General features: G+C 42.9%; 2 protein-coding genes across 2 annotated transcripts in view; both read left to right on the top strand.

The window, feature by feature from the left end:
- Nucleotides 1-3548, top strand: part of LOC106935392 (kelch-like protein 17) — an 8349-nt gene extending 4801 nt beyond the window's left edge. Inside the window, exons 4-5 of the mRNA XM_015015832.1 lie at nucleotides 509-736; nucleotides 1596-3548. Coding sequence (XP_014871318.1) covers nucleotides 509-736; nucleotides 1596-3093 — 1726 coding nt within the window. The 3' untranslated portion in view covers nucleotides 3094-3548. The remainder of the gene's footprint in view (nucleotides 1-508; nucleotides 737-1595) is intronic.
- Nucleotides 3549-3655: 107 nt separating this feature from the next.
- Nucleotides 3656-12907, top strand: slc5a2 (solute carrier family 5 member 2). The gene is made up of 15 exons (XM_015015828.1): nucleotides 3656-4942; nucleotides 5044-5115; nucleotides 5567-5671; nucleotides 6082-6141; nucleotides 6223-6327; nucleotides 6405-6510; nucleotides 7472-7552; nucleotides 7842-8071; nucleotides 9060-9195; nucleotides 9879-9986; nucleotides 10702-10852; nucleotides 11713-11881; nucleotides 11973-12188; nucleotides 12260-12395; nucleotides 12471-12907. The coding sequence occupies exons 1-15, from the start codon at nucleotides 4844-4846 to the stop codon at nucleotides 12683-12685; spliced, it is 1989 nt and encodes a 662-aa protein (XP_014871314.1). The 5' UTR covers nucleotides 3656-4843; the 3' UTR covers nucleotides 12686-12907.
- Nucleotides 12908-16036: the final 3129 nt, after the last annotated feature.

Below are 16036 nucleotides of genomic sequence, written 5' to 3'. Positions count from 1 at the left end.
GGTGCTAAAGATAATTTTAGGAGACGCTGCTTCTGTGTGTGGCGTGTTAAGAGTGATCTAGTCCGCTTGATCAGGACCACTCTGACTTCAAATTGGGGATATTCAACATGTTGAGTTGTCTTGGTATCACAGCATGTGTGATGTTCTCTGAATGTAGCCAGTCAGAAAGCGAGGTGGCACAAACAGAAAAATGCATAGCAACAATTCCATTATGAATAATAACATGAATTAAAATCACAATATAAATTTAGAAAATCATTGAAGTAACAAAATATCAAGTGTAATAATATTTTATTGTGTTTAGCAACAGTAGGAAAAAATTGTTGCTTTTGTGATGTAAACGCATGAAATAATTAAAATTTTGTGGTTTATCATACCCTAGGAATCATAATAATCACCCACAACTGATGGGTTAATTAATGTAATAAGAAATAGTAATTACTAAGGCCAAACAAAGCATATTGTTTGTGATGAATATGGACATGTCCTCTGTCCCTCTGCGTCTCAGAGTCCTGTTAGCAGCTGTGAGTCCATACTTCCGGGCAATGTTCACCAGCCCTCTGGTGGAGTCCCGCCTCAACGAGATCCGTCTGGAGGAAGTGACGCCGTCTGTCATGGAGACTGTCATCCAGTTTGTTTACACGGGTGAGGCCGGTCTCTCTCTGGAGACGGCCGAGGACTTGTTTGTGGCTGCCAACCGGCTTCAGGTCATGCCCCTTCAGGACCTGTGCTCCAGGTAGGGTTGAACCTCTATGGTTCAGGTTTTTATGCTTTAGCTTTTGAAAGGGGTGCAGTATTATGTAAAATAGACTTTTTTTTTTAGCTCTATGTCATGCTATAATGATATGTTATTTCCACAAACACCTGGTGCAACTGCGAGTCTGCCGAGTTGATCATACATACTAGTTGTTAGTCCAACGCTCCTAAGAACAGTTGAAAACGGTAAAATTAGAAGCATTTTTGTGATAACTAGCTGAATCGGAGTGTCAGAAAGAGCAGAGGCTTCTTAAAGAGACAGAGGCCACATTTCAAATTGTCAAATATCTTTTAAGTCATATTTGATATATACAGCATTTTATAACAACTGAAGGTAACATATACTTGATTGTGCTATAAAATGTCACTGTGTGTCTGAAAAATACAAACTACCACCCCTTTTAATAAAATAATAATAATTAAACGGAGTTTTAACGCCATTGCAGTTATTTCACTTCTGTATTTTATTGGGGGTTTTGTTGGTGGGTCACTTAAAATTCCAGTAAAATATAAAAGGTGTGACCCTGACAAATAAGATTAAATAAAATTGTTGATTTGTCTTACCGGACTTAACTGTTCAGTCATTTGAGTCTGACCTAAATGTTTGAATCATGTATTTATTCATTTACAAATATATATATATGTGTAATTGGAGTCCATACAAACTTAGACTGCATAAGTGCGCCTTGCATTTCCACTATTATTAAGAGCGTAATGAATGTATGAATGGTATCAATGGAAAAAATAATGTAAAAAAAAAAAAAAATCCATCGAAGGCTGAAGTCATTGTGTGTTGGTGTCATCCAGAGGTTTCACCATCCTCCTTTTAATCTCTCCAGGTTTCTGTTTGAGCACCTCTCAGTGGAGAACTGCCTCGGCATGTACTCGCTGGCTCGCTCGCATCACGACCAGCTGCTGCTGCGTGCCTCCCTGCGACTGGTTGCGCAGCACTTCCCCCGGGTGGCGCGGCAGAAGGACTTCCTGCTGCTCGACCACGGCACCCTGGGCAGCCTGCTGAGCTCTGACCGCCTTGGAGTGGACTCCGAAGCCGAGGTTTACGACGCGGCTCGGCGCTGGGCGGAGCACCAGCCTTTGGATCGCTACGCCCACATGCCGGCGCTGCTGCACCACCTGCGCCCGGGACTGCTGTCCCAGGAGGAGACCCGACGGCTGAGCCAGGAGCTGGGGCCCGCTGCCGCTGGAGAGGGTCTGGGGGGCCCTCTGAGACCAAGGGAAGGCATGTTTGAGAAAAAGATCGTCTGCGTGGATCTGACACCTCGGGAAGATGAGAACTTGGCTCTGAAGGAGTACACTGTGGACTGCTTTGACCCTCGGACAGGGAAGTGGGAGAAGTTAGCGGCGCTGTGTTCTCTGGTGAGCCCGGGGTGCACGGCGGTGGGGGACAGGTTGTTTGTAGCCGGGGGGATCCTCCGGACTGGCTCCGTCTCTGCCGCCGTGCACGAGTATGACGCCGTGTTGGACAGATGGATAGAAAGGCCTGCGATGGGCCAACCCCGAGCCATGCTGGGCCTACTGGGCTGCGGCGAGTCGCTCTACGCCTTGGGCGGCTGTAACCGCTCCGCCCTGCTGGACTCCAGTGAAGCGCTGGACCTGACTTCACTGCAGTGGGGTCCCGGGCCGCGACTCCCACTCCCTCTGCGAGCGTTTGCCTGCGCGGCTCTGCGTGGACGCCTCTACCTCCTGGGCGGGACCACGCTTGAACAGAACAGGGCGGTGGTGCACTCAGGTGTGCTCATTTATCACACCTTGACCGACTGCTGGACACGGGTAGCGCTGGACTCCGGCACCACATGCCTCGCTGGAGGCGTGGCGGTGAGAGGAGGGGTCTGCGCCATCGGAGGATACATGAGGGATACCACCAAGTTCCTGGATGGGAATTACACCAACCTGGAGACTTTAGATGCAACGGGTCGCGTCCTGTTCTTCAGAGAGGGGAGGGGGACAGGGGTGGAAAGGGAGGTGACAGGGGGAGGGGTGATGGTCAGCGCAGAGCAACGGGGGGTCGCCTGCGGTGGAAGTGACCGGGCTCCGAGTCCTGTCGTCTTCCCCGGTTTGCCGCGGCGGATAGCCGCAGGGGGCGTCGCTCGGTGGAAGAGGAGGATTTACGTGCTGGGCGGAGAAAACGGCTCCCGTTTCTACGACAGCGTGTACTGCTGGAAGCCTGGCTGGCGCAGCTGGGTGCAGAGGCGGGAAAAACTTCCCGGAGAGACTGGAGGGGTCAGCCAGTTCGGGTGTACCACTCTTAAATTCCCCAAAAAGCACATCCTGTCTAGACTGAGACTAGCCAAAGAAAACTGCAAGAAGCCCAACGACTAACTCGACAGAAAACCCCGGCAGAGGCAGCCTTTCTTTGGCTGCTTAATGATCTCATGCAATGTTGTTGTTTTAATTAATTTAAAGCAGAATATCTACTTTTCTACATGTGTGCAGCCACCATGCAGGCCTATAACAGATTAGATCCTGTAAAAGGGATTATCTCTGATAGTCAAAGAGGAGAGTTGGGCACCTGAATGTTTCCTAGTTCACCAATTATCAAAGGAAATAAATTCCTTTCAAAGAAGAAAATGTGACATTTTTGGCTTTTTGCTCTTGTTATATTTTTGAAGCTATTTAAAAATCAATAATGCTGTGAATTTTCTTTTTCTCATTGCGTTGTTTAGAAACTGAAATGTTTTATGATGTTTTAAAACTGATCTTACGTCCTATCTGGGCCTGTGATGTGCGGTGACACTGCAGTTAAGGGCTACACAAATAAACTTCATAGGAAAATATGACATTCAGCACATTTTCTTGCCCTTTGTTAATTCAGACAACATTCAATTCAAGGGAGGGTTGTAAATAAATATTTGCATTGGTGGAGTTTGGGTGGGTATGATGTAAAACAGTTACATTTGGGCTTGCAATGAGTTTAACATCCTTTAAAGCTGCAGTATGTATTTTTTGTATAAAATATTTATTTAAAATATTTAACATTGTCACTATGTCCTGACAGTATAAAATGAGGCAGATAATTTGTGAAAAGTCAAGCTCCTCTGCATCCTCCCTGTGGTTCTATTGCTATTTGAAGAAATGCAATGCACTGTCAGAAATAACCAATCAGAGCCAGAAGGAGGGTCTTAGTGCTGTCAATCAGGCTCATGTACACTTTGCTTACACCATCCTTTGCTGTCTGCTACACTACTGCTCCAGTGCCCAAACTAGATAGCATGACCACTGATGAAGGTGGATAAACAGTTTTTTCTCTGGGATTAGCACACTGAGTAGCACCTACACGAGATTTAAGATTTAACAAGGGCTGCAATCGTTTCTTTTCAAACCAGGTGGGTTTGAAATCATCCTTTGGAAACTGTAGTTTGTTTCCTCTGATAAGCTACTGAATATTTTTCCTTGTGAAATATTTAAGTGCAACAACACAGCAAATACCAAAGACACCAAGAAGTTGGACAAATGCAGTCATGCATTTTAAAAGCATAAAACAAATATAACATCCACGGTCACAGGTATGGAAACTTTTCCCCAGCACTCTGTGTTCTTAGTAAGCATCTGGTCTACATAGTATTTATGATCCAAACAGCTTCTGGATAGCTTTTGTTTAAAAGCAGTGGCATTATCCAATTAAAGGACCAGCCTACTTTTTGTAAAAACAAACAGAATCTCTTGATGACTATAAGAGGAAATGGGCATTGAGGCAGGTCAATGTTGGTAAAATGGCTGTCAAAGCAAAAAAAAAACAAACGCCCATCTTTCACCTTTATTTTCTATCAATGGACAACAGAAAGGAGCTGATGTGACATAAAAAATTGAGAGAGCTATAAAAAGTATCCAAAAACAACAGATTGCCTGTTGACTTTTTTTTATGGTTTGCTGTTAATAATTACTCTAATAAATAAGCTGCTGAATCTGCATATTACCCCATCTGATCAAAGTTCCCAGTTAAACTGACCAACCCGAACCGTCCTACCCAGCTTTTCCATTACATCAATGTGCCTGAAACCCAGCAGGCTTCACTTGAAGCTGCAGATGCTGTGAGAACTGAGAAAAGTTTCAGGTTTGACTAAAAGGAGCGATGGCGGAACCCTCATCAGAAAAAGTCACCATCAACAATCCCGCCGACATTGCTGTCATCGCTGGATACTTCCTGATGGTCATCGGCGTTGGCGTTTGGGTGAGTTTCTCAGACTTTGTGCCTGATAATTAAGAAGTTAGGGAAGAAATGTATAAAGTGGGTATAAGCATGAAAACTCTTGACCTCTCTGTGTGCTTCAGTCCATGCTACGGACCAATCGTGGGACGGTGGGAGGATATTTCCTGGCAGGACGGTCCATGGCTTGGTGGTCGGTGAGTCTAGGAGGCAACAGGACCTTCGATCAAAAGTAATATGAGCTGGTTTGTTAGAAAAATAATGAAGAATTGCAGCACAGAGGTGCTGAGGGATGATTTTAGTGTAAGATGTCCAGTTTTGTGAGTCAAAAGGAGAACATCTCAAGGTTTCTTTATGAATGCTCATAATTGTTGTTTTTACCAAGTTCCACAAACTGATTTCCATTTTTGCTTTTTGTGTGAAATTTCTTTCTTTCTTTCTTTTTTACCACAGAAACTTCCTTGTATTTTGTTCAGGATAAGTTCTGTGAAAACAAACAAAATTTGCGGTATTTCACACTGTTTATGAGCACAGAATTGTTTGAAGTGTATCTCTGAATCAGTTTCCCAAAAGAAAAGATTCCATTCCTACCTTTATCTTACTGCATTCCCATGAATCCTAGCGGTGCTGAGTTCGATTGTGTTGCAGGTTGGTGCGTCCCTGTTTGCCAGTAATATTGGGAGCGGTCACTTTGTGGGCCTGGCAGGAACCGGGGCAGCGGCGGGCATCGCTGTTGGAGGCTTCGAGTGGAACGTAAGCAAGCGTAGCTGAAAACATGCTGATGTTGCACAGCATGCAGATTAAATAAAAGTCCTCACACCTCTGAAATGTTTTCACATTTTGTCAATAAAACTCTTTGGAGTAATCTTTTTTTATCGGGATTTTGTGTGATTTACCGTCACAAAATATTGCAGAACTGTTCATTGAAAAGGTGAAAAAAAAAAAAACTAATATATTGTGTTGGTTTAAACCATCATCATGCATGTACGTGTGGATTTGTTTGCGTTCAGCATTGACAGGGACCTTTTATTTACAGAAAATATAGAAAGTCATGAATCATTCATTTATTGATACCCTACTTAGTTTTAATCTATCACATAAAATCCTAACAATCATCCGAGTTGAGTTGGGGTTACATATTATTTTGTGCTTCATTATATCAGGCTCTGTTCATCGTGTTGCTGCTGGGCTGGCTGTTCGTACCCGTCTACCTCACAGCCGGGGTAAGACTTTCAGTCTGTGCTCTCATTTGCTCAGAATGACCCCGCCGTTCACTGCTGTGATGGGCTGAAATTCCCCCATAGGTGATCACGATGCCTCAGTACCTGAAGAAGAGGTTCGGCGGGGCCAGGATCAGCCTCTACCTGTCCGTCATCTCTCTCCTCCTGTACATTTTCACCAAGATCTCAGTGAGTCAAGTTGTCCTGTGAGTAAAAACTCCACATGTTGCACTGCTTACGCTGATCCATCCGTTTCTTCCCTCCAGGTGGATATGTTTTCTGGAGCTGTGTTTATCCAGCAGGCGTTAGGCTGGAATATTTATGTGTCTGTCATCGCGCTTTTGTTAATCACAGCCTTGTACACTGTCACAGGTAATATAGCAGTATGGTTTCGATTTATTCTTCCCCTAGAAGAGATGTGTGAAGTCTTTCAGCAACATTATCCCACACTGCAAATTGATTCATATTATAATGTTATCACAAAAACTGGAGTTTTGCTTTGATTCTTTTATGCATGTTTGAGGAATCCCTGAATCTCTAGTGGCAGCCTGTTGGAGTCACACATGAGCTCATCATACAAACTACTATCTAGTCCAGCACTCTAACAGTAAGAACGGTTGTAAACCGCATAATGTTGAAGCATTATGAAGACGGAAAGAGCAGGAGCTTCTTAAAGAGACAGAGGCAACTTTCAAGGCGTCAAATTGCAAAGTTATGTTTGGACTATGCAGCTTTTTTATGACATATGAATGTAACATAGCTACTTGATTGTGCTATAAATATACCACCATACTTAATAGTGAAATTCATTAATTTTACTCATCACTCCCAAATAACTGGTTGGTATGATAACATACAATGGTTGTTATGGAAGCGTAGCGACCCAGGGATGCCACCATTCGCTGCAGTTCTTTAATAATGAGCTTTGGAGATGTTTTGACCATTCTTACCATTCTGATACCAATGGGCACATTCACGCTTTTAAATAGATTTTTACCCAGAATGCAAATGGAAAAAACCGGGAGAGAAACGGTGACTGGGACTGACTAGTATATATATTCCATTGAGGGAAAGTTAGTTTCACATTGCTCAAGAGCCCCCCTGGTGGTTGAAGAAAAATCCACATATAAACCGGAAATTACAATATATGAAACACTGAACACTGAATGCTCTCTGGTATGAGGAGGCGGGCCGGATCCGGCATTGTTCAGGGGGCCGGACCAAATGACGTGGCGGGCCGGATCCGGCCCGCGGGCCGTAGTTTGGGGACCCTTGGTCTACATCTTTAAGTCTCTGTAATTTTCTAAAATTTTTTATCATTCATTGTTCCCAGGTGGCCTCGCAGCTCTAATGTACACAGACACTTTTCAGACGTTTGTGATCATCGCTGGGGCTTTCGTCCTCACTGGCTTCTGTGAGTAAAAATGTTCCAGGGTCTCATCTGTGTTCTTTCTGGTTTCCGTAAGTAAGAAGGTGAACACATTGTTCATAGTGTGGAAAATACATTCTGGTTTAGAATGAAGACAAACACAGAAATGTTTGCAAAGTGGCGATCAACTGTTTGTTCTGATTAAGCAGATGATTCACACTTTCAGTTAGGACAGCCTGACACTGCAAGATAGCAACAACCACAGGAAGTCTGTAATCAAACTGACACCAAGATGGCTTCTCTGGGATTCTCTTCCCCCACCTGTCATCTTCAGCCTTTGCTGAAATCGGCGGCTACAGCGCCCTGCTTACCAAATACTACTCTGCCATTCCGAGTAACTTCTCCTCCCTGGACACCCAGCGCTATAACATCTCCTCCCAGTGCTACACCCCGAGGCAGGACGCCTTCAGCTTGCTGAGGGACCCAACCGTGGGGGACCTTCCCTGGCCTGGCGTGGTGTTCGGCATGACGATAGGGGGGATCTGGTACTGGTGCTCTGATCAGGTGAGCAACACCATGTGAGCTGAACTGAAACAAACCAAGTCTCTTTGAACTCTATGTACACAACCAGAGATGGAAGGGAAAGGGAAATGAAGCATCCTGAGGGGTTTCATGCACTGCAGCACATTCTGCTGTTAAACATTTGTTGGATTTAAGATTTGGGCAAAGGGCAGTGAAATGTATTGGTTCAGGGATGAGCACTTAAGGGTAATTGGTCATGTGGAAAAAAAAAACAACAACCTACATCCTCTGTTAGATCTTAGGTTTTGCAGATCAGAGTGGTTAAACTTTAAAGTAATCTGATCCTGAACAGGCTGTAAAATATAACCACAGAAAACTGTGGCAGCAAAAAAGGCTGAAAAAGACAACTACTCTCCACCTTAGGAGGTTTGCCGTGATGTTTGGTTTTCAACAGAGGTAGTGCTGTGCATTCTGGATGAACGTCCATCTAATCTTGTGTCACATTCCCAGAAGTCTTGTGGTTCAATTTTGTCTCACCAAAGAACTGGCATGCAGCCTATGAAAAAATAACAGGCCCAAGATTTCCCCCAGTTTATTCTAAGCCTGGCGGGCCACCAGGCGTTACTTGGGCCCCCACCAAGCTAAGCATTGCTTATTTATTTTAGTTTTTTTTTTTTATGTTTGCGTTTTTTTAAGACTTAATAGTGCGGATTCAAGCATTAATCTTCCAATAACACATAATTATCAAGTGATATTTTCAAATTTCCTGTCGACTGTAAACATTTTTTAACTCAAAAACACAGCAGGCCACTGAATGAACGACTGCCCCAGTGGCCCTACTGCCGGGCTTAGCAAGTTTTCAGGGGGAAACTGTGAGGAGAGACTTGAGAATTTATGTTCAGCATCTGATCTTAATGAGTTTTTTATTCATAAATAAATTTTGGAAATTGTTTACCCCCTGTTCTCTCATTTCCCAGTAACAAAGCCATCAGTGGTTTCCATGCCTGTCTATGCTTGTTCTCGTCTCCAGGTGATTGTCCAGAGGTGCCTGGCAGCTCGTAGTCTCACCCATGTGAAGGCTGGCTGTATTGTTTGTGGCTACCTCAAACTGCTTCCCATGTTCCTCATGGTGTTCCCCGGCATGATCAGCAGGATCCTCTACCCAAGTAAGTCGCCAAAGCAAATGATCGTTAGACCCCTAAAAACCTGTCTGAATGGATTCAGTCTATAAATTCTTACTCTAGACTAGTCCTTAAGGCTAGACTTTAGTTTTTGAGGGGATGACAAAATAAAAATGCTCCCAGTTAGGAGTTTTATTTTATCTGTACAGATAATCATAAGTTTTTATTATGAGGGGTTCCCAGAATTGGCTTGTCTGAACAAACTCTTCATTGGTTTGACAACCATCTGACCAACAGGTGTCCATATCCATGATGGAGTTCCTCAGGGCTCAGTTCGGGGCCGCTTTTGTTTTGAAAACAGTCTTAATTTAAATGTGCTTTGTCTTCTTGGAAGCAGTTCCAGAAAAACATGAGGTGCTGTTGGTACTCCTTGGTTTTAAGGCTGCTCTGGGTGATTTTAAGAAGTCATCATATGTCTGTAAATGTTTTACTTGAGGATTCTTTTTACTAACTTATTTATGACGGTGTTAAATTTACGTTAAGCTGCCAGTCTCTGCCAGAGTTCTCTTGTAAAAGAGATTTTTAATCTCAGGGGGATTTGCTTGGTGAAATAAAGGTTTACAGCCAGTGTCCCAGAAAATGTCTGAAGTTTGCTGATGAAACACATGACTTCAATCTCAGCTATAGACATAAAGCATAACAGTGATCGTGTTTCTGTCTCTTTGCAGATGAGGTTGGCTGTGTGGTCCCAGAAATTTGTAAGGAGGTCTGTGGAACCGAAGTGGGCTGCTCTAACATAGCTTATCCTAAACTGGTGGTTACAGTCATGCCCAGTGGTAAGAATAAATACAGATTGGAAGTTTACATACACTAATCTTAAAATAAGTATTTGAACACCCTGCGACTTTGCAAGTTCTCCCACTTAGAAGTCATGGAGGGTTCTGGAGGGGTCTGAAATTTTCATAATCTAAAAAAGAATCAGAAAATCACAATGTATGATTTTTTATATATATATTTTATTTGTGTGTTACTGCTGCAATTAAGTATTTGAACACCTGTGGAAATCAATGTTAATATTTGGCACAGTAGCCTTTGTTTGCAATCACAGAGGTCAATCGTTTCCTGTAGGTTTTCACCAGGTTTGCACACACTTCCACACAAATCTTCTCTAGATCAGCCAGGTTTCCGGGATGTTTGAGTAGTTTCCCACACATCTACTGTCCAATTCAATTCATTATCTGACCCAAACTGTCACATGTAAAGCAATTAGTGAGGACGTTCAAGAACAATCCAGGAACCAGGAAGGCTTCAGCCTGAAGTGGAAACTGCTAGAACTCCAGCGTCACTGTCCAGGTTTAAGACAATCCACAATAAAATTCAAGTGCAGCGCTTGTTTTTAAAAAGTTGCACATGTTGAACATTCTTTAACGCGTCAGAAATGAGCAGGACCTTTATGCTCCAGTGACTGTGTTCAAACTTCAGGTTGGAAATTCTCACCAGGTTTTCGTTTTTAAGTTTCACGCTGAATGTTCATCTGTCTCTACTGTCCAGGTTTGCGAGGGCTGATGCTGGCTGTCATGCTGGCAGCTCTCATGTCTTCTTTGGCCTCCATCTTTAACAGCAGCAGCACTCTGTTCACCATGGACATCTGGACCCGCATCAGACCACAGGCCACCGAACGGGAGCTCATTGTTGTAGGCCGGTAAATGGATCATAATACGAACAACAGAAGCCCAGTTACAGTTCCTTGCAAAGATGTGCCTTTAAGTTTTCCACTTAGGGAACGCGTACTGCTCTGTTTTGCTTAAGATTTGAGGTGATAGACTAACCAATTAGAGCATAATTTTGAACTTAAAAGTCAAGTCCATTTTATTCGTACACCATACTTCAGCAGCAAAGCAAGACAAAGTGCTTAACACCCTAAAACATAGTACAGTAAGCAAATATGAAGCAGTAATAAACATTAAATTTTGTCAAATTACTTCATCAAAGTCATCAAGAAAATATACAGCAAATATATTGATTAATGTTCCTGTTGTTATGAATCAACTCTTACCACATGTGTTTTCAGCCTTGATTTAAAAGTGCCTCGTCTGTTTTGCAGTTATCTCAAAGTTTGTTTCAGAGAAGCGGAGAATGAAAACCTGAATGCTGCTTCTAAATGTTTCGTTTTGGGAATACGGAGTAGACTGGAACCAGTAGACCTGAGTGGTCTGGAAGGTCCAACGATGCCCGGCTTTCAATGACGATACCAAAACGGAACTTTTTTTTAAATGCAAAATGCTCACTGTGATGAAATCACTCTGCATGATGTGCAAGATGAAACATGGTGGTGGCAGCATCATGGGACAGGGAAACTGGCCAGAGTAAATGAAAAGGATCCAGATTCCTTGCAGCTGTAACTCAGTGGCTCTACAGAGGATTGACTTGAGGATGTGGTGTAACATTAAGGAACACAGACACATGAATGTACAAACTGTGAAAAAAAAACCCCTCATGGTTATGAATACTATTGCAGGGCCCTATATCCATATAACTATATGCTGTTCCTCTGCTCTTCAGTGTCTGGGTTCTGTGTATTGTGGCCATCAGCATCTGCTGGATCCCCATTGTTCAGGCAGCGCAGAGTGGTCAGCTGTTTGACTACATCCAGTCAATCTCCAGCTATCTGTCTCCACCCATTGCGTCCGTCTTCCTGCTGGCTGTTTTTGTCAAACGGGTCAATGAAACAGTAAGAAAGGATACTCCGATATTAGTTTATTTTAGGTCATACCCTTTAAACGCAAACACAATGTTGGTTTTTCTCTCCCATGAACCTGCAGGGAGCTTTCTGGGGCCTGATTTGTGGTCTGGCGATGGGTCTGTGTCGGATGTTGCCCGAGTTCTGGTTTGGCACCGGCAGCTGTATTTTCCCCTCTCAATGCCCTTTCCTGGTGTGTGGCATCCACTACTTACACTTTGCCATCATCCTGTTTACCTGCACATCAGTGCTGGTGCTTCTGGTCAGCTTCTGCACAGAGCCCATTGAGGATAAACATGTAAGTGAGAGATTTAATGGATGGGTCAGGCTGCAGAAAATGACTGGAGAGGTCAAAATCTTTTCTTTCAGCTCCATCGTCTGGTATTCAGTCTACGTCACTCTAAAGAGGAGAGGGAAGATCTGGACTGGGAACAAGAAGAAAGAGCCAGAAGAGCCCGCAAAGAGGCGAAGGAGAGGATGAGAGCGAAGGCTAATGCAGATACAGGTGGGCAATGAGGAAGTAACACAAAGAAAGACAAAAAAACCCCCATCCACTACAAACATACATTCTTTCTTTTAGAAACTGAGCACGATAAAAAGTCTGGACTCTGTCGCCTGGTTGGTGGATTCTGTGGACTCAGCGGAGACCAACAGGTTCAGGATGAGGAAGCAGCCGAGGATCCAGAGCCTCAGATGCCCGACATCAGTGAGAAAGCAGTGTGGAAGAACATTGTGGACTCCAACGCTCTGGTCATGATGGCTGTTGCAGTTTTTATGTGGGGATACTTTGCTTGACTGAATCATTTTGTTCGGAGCTGAAAATGTTGTAGCTGCCGTGTGATCGCATCGGCTGCCGATGCGATTATTATTATTTACTGGAGTAAATATTCAAATAAAACATTGTCGCCATCTGCTGGCAGTGTTTTGTTATTGCACCAGAGTGAGCTCTTTGAAACTCTTGGAAGCAACGTCAGATGTTAACAAAAAATATACTTTACAACAAAAATATGTAAATTGTCACTTCAATCAATCAATCAATTAAATTTTCTTTGTATAGCACATTTCAGCAGCAAGGCATTTCAAGGTGCTTTACATAATTAAAAAACAAAATGAAAACAGCATGCGACATTGAATAAACAGTAAGAAAGAGATTTTTTTTGGGAAAAAACAAACAAACAAACAAAAAACATACTTTTGTTACGGAATTTAAGCGCCTGTCGTCGCCGGACTCCGCCGTCCGTTTAACACGGGTATCCAAGCCCCGTCCACCTATCACGCGAATTTTTGCGCCAGGACTTCGCCGTCCTACTCGGATTTTTGTGCACTATTTTTACCTGTTAGAGTCTAGAATTTACAGGGTTTTTCTGTGCGCGCAATGACCCTCAATCACTCGCCACTTTTACATAAATAGATAAAAAGTGAAGAGAAAAACATTAAAAACATCGAAGACATCAAAGACATTTTGCTGTCATGCTCTCTAACCCTGATTTATCCTCGTTTGGTTCTGGTTCTGGGAATGCAGAGCAGTCCAGAACCAGAAGATCTGAGGGGTCTAGACGGTTGGTACAGCAATAACAGATCTTTAACGTATTGTGGTGCTAAACCTTTCAGTTATTTATAAACTAACAACAGTATTTCAAAGTCTATTCTCTGAGCTACAGGGAGCCAGTGTAGGGACTTTAAAACTGGTGTTATGTGCTCTAGGTACCTGGTTTTAGTCAGAACGCGAGCAGCAGCGTTCTGGATCAGCTGCAGCTGTTTAATTTGTTAGTCAGACCTGTGAAAACGCTGTTGCATTAATCAATGCGTCTAAAGATAAACGCATGGATGAGTTTCTCAAGATCGTGCTGAGACATTAGTCCTCTAATCCTGGAGATGTTGTTCAAGTAATAGAAGGCCGACTTTGTGACTGTCCTAATGTGTCATCACTGACACGTTATACTTAACATATAATTTCACAAATAAGGAATTTAGGGTTTTCTTGCTTTAAAGTAACCTGGTCTAGCTTTTACATCTACCATTATGGTAACATCAATACATGTAAGTAATCTGAGAAAAATGTGCTTCTGAATTAAAGTGAAGGATGATCATAAATGCATGTCCAAATACTTTGGATTGTGAACTGCTTCTTTGTGAACAGAAAACTAAAGCCCATTTCAGTCTATACTTTAATTGTAAAGACTAAAAGAAAAACAAACAAATCCTTCAAGGTTTATGTTTATTTAAAAAATAACCTAAAAAGTGGGACGTACATATGTGTATGCAATGGTTGTTGCTCTGATACCCATCATACCTAATGCAAACAAGGAAGAATATTAGTCATGTAAGAAGCCTCAGTGGTGCCTCTGAGGAAAGAAAGATGATGAAAGAAAACTTGACAAATTCTGTAGGGACTCAGGGTCAAAACGGTTCTTTAGGTTGGAAAGATCTGGAAAGGTCTCAGATCTGGTTGAGATCAAATTTCACTCAAGGGTCAAAATGGTCTAGTCACAGTCCAGACCACATCCGATTGTCTCAGACTCCACATCCAATTGGACTGAACATGAACCATTTCATAAAGCACAACAAAGAAACATTTGTCGACATAAAAGTGGTAGAGATGTACCTCAAAAAAGACTGGTTCTACAATGTAATGGTTTAGGGGACCTGCACATAAGCACTTCAGATTATTTATACAACTTTGTGTTGCCACCATATGTAAAATCTTTGAAACAGCACAGGGAAAAGTTCACAAGCTTACTGCAGTTTCAGAGGTACATAAATTTCATCCCTGCAGCTTTAATGATCAGATTTAACAGAACGTGTTATCAGATACAAATGCCATTAAAGCATCTGGTTACACTCTGATCCAATCAGTCATTCCTAAAGGTGTGAAGGAGAGAAAGTTTAAGTAGCTCATAAATGCATTAATAAAGTTTATCCCACACATTAAAACTTTGGTTTACAAGAAATCAATGCGAACTGTAAGTGGCTGGGAACCACCTAGCTGCACCCACCCATGACAACTTAGAAAACGAGCAATGTGGATCAGCGTATAAAAAGCAGACATACCACGTAGTGGTTCAGATTTCCAGTTTTAATCATCACTTCTGTTTTATTTAAGCAGATACTTCCCATTAGCATTGTACACATCTGTAACCTACAGAGTTCTCCCATGACTACCCAACCATCTTCTCATCTCCATGCAGAGTTTCAGCATCATTCATCACATCAGTTCTTCAATGTCCAGTCTGTCAGCTTGCAGGGATGGGGAGGGAGGTTAAAAGCAAAGGAGGAGAGGGCAAAAATAAATAGATTCCATTTTTTTATTGCCCCCTCCCCCGGTATTGAAAAGTCAGAGCCAACTCCAGGCACTGTTCTTGTACGCGCAATAATTTAAGTGGACCCAGTGGAGCTGGATGGAGTGTGTGAAACATTGGAAAACTGTGCAACTTTTGTTGTGTTCTGATCATCCGTGAGGTATCTGATGCCTCGGTCTCCAGAAGGGTGGGGTAAGAGGTAGGGGGGCTTTTAAGGCTGGAAGCTGGTATAGAGAGTTTCTGGTGTTTGTGGTGGATAGTTGAACACACTTCAAAGTATGAATGATGGCTCTGTTGAGGTGGAGGGAAGGATAAAAGAAGGGTTTTGGGGGGCGAGGGTTAAAATAAAGATGGCATATTTAAAAAAAAAAAAAAAAAAAACTTCAGTAGGATGACAGACTGATACACGAAGAACACAGTCCTCATGAATAAAAGCAAATACAACAGCAAACATTCAGACACAAAAACCCAATAAAAACAAACAAAAACAAAAAAAAATGGCAAAACAAGCAAACGAATCAATCAAACCATACAAAGTGACATCAGGCCTTTCCAAAGTGACATCTAGTTTCTCTTTTTAAATCCCATTCAAGTCTGTCTCCCACAATTCTTTGTAAACCAGACAGTGGCTCCCATTTATGGCTGGTCAGCAAGGTTAGGGTCCGCTCCGCAACAACAACCGGGCGGCTCTCTGAAACCTGGACTTGGAGGGGGAGGGGGGCACCAATGACTCCGAATGAGCATCAGTGACGAGCAGTAAGTTCAGCAGCATCAGCAGGGGACTGATCAACTTAACACATCATTACAGCACATTCAGAACAGAGAAATGCATGGTGCAGGACAGCTA

Source organism: Poecilia latipinna, unplaced genomic scaffold, assembly GCF_001443285.1.
Source record: "Poecilia latipinna isolate Pla-1442-1.1 unplaced genomic scaffold, P_latipinna-1.0 Scaffold72, whole genome shotgun sequence".
NCBI lineage: Eukaryota > Metazoa > Chordata > Actinopteri > Cyprinodontiformes > Poeciliidae > Poecilia > Poecilia latipinna.
This window is presented reverse-complemented; position numbering and strand designations above follow the sequence as displayed.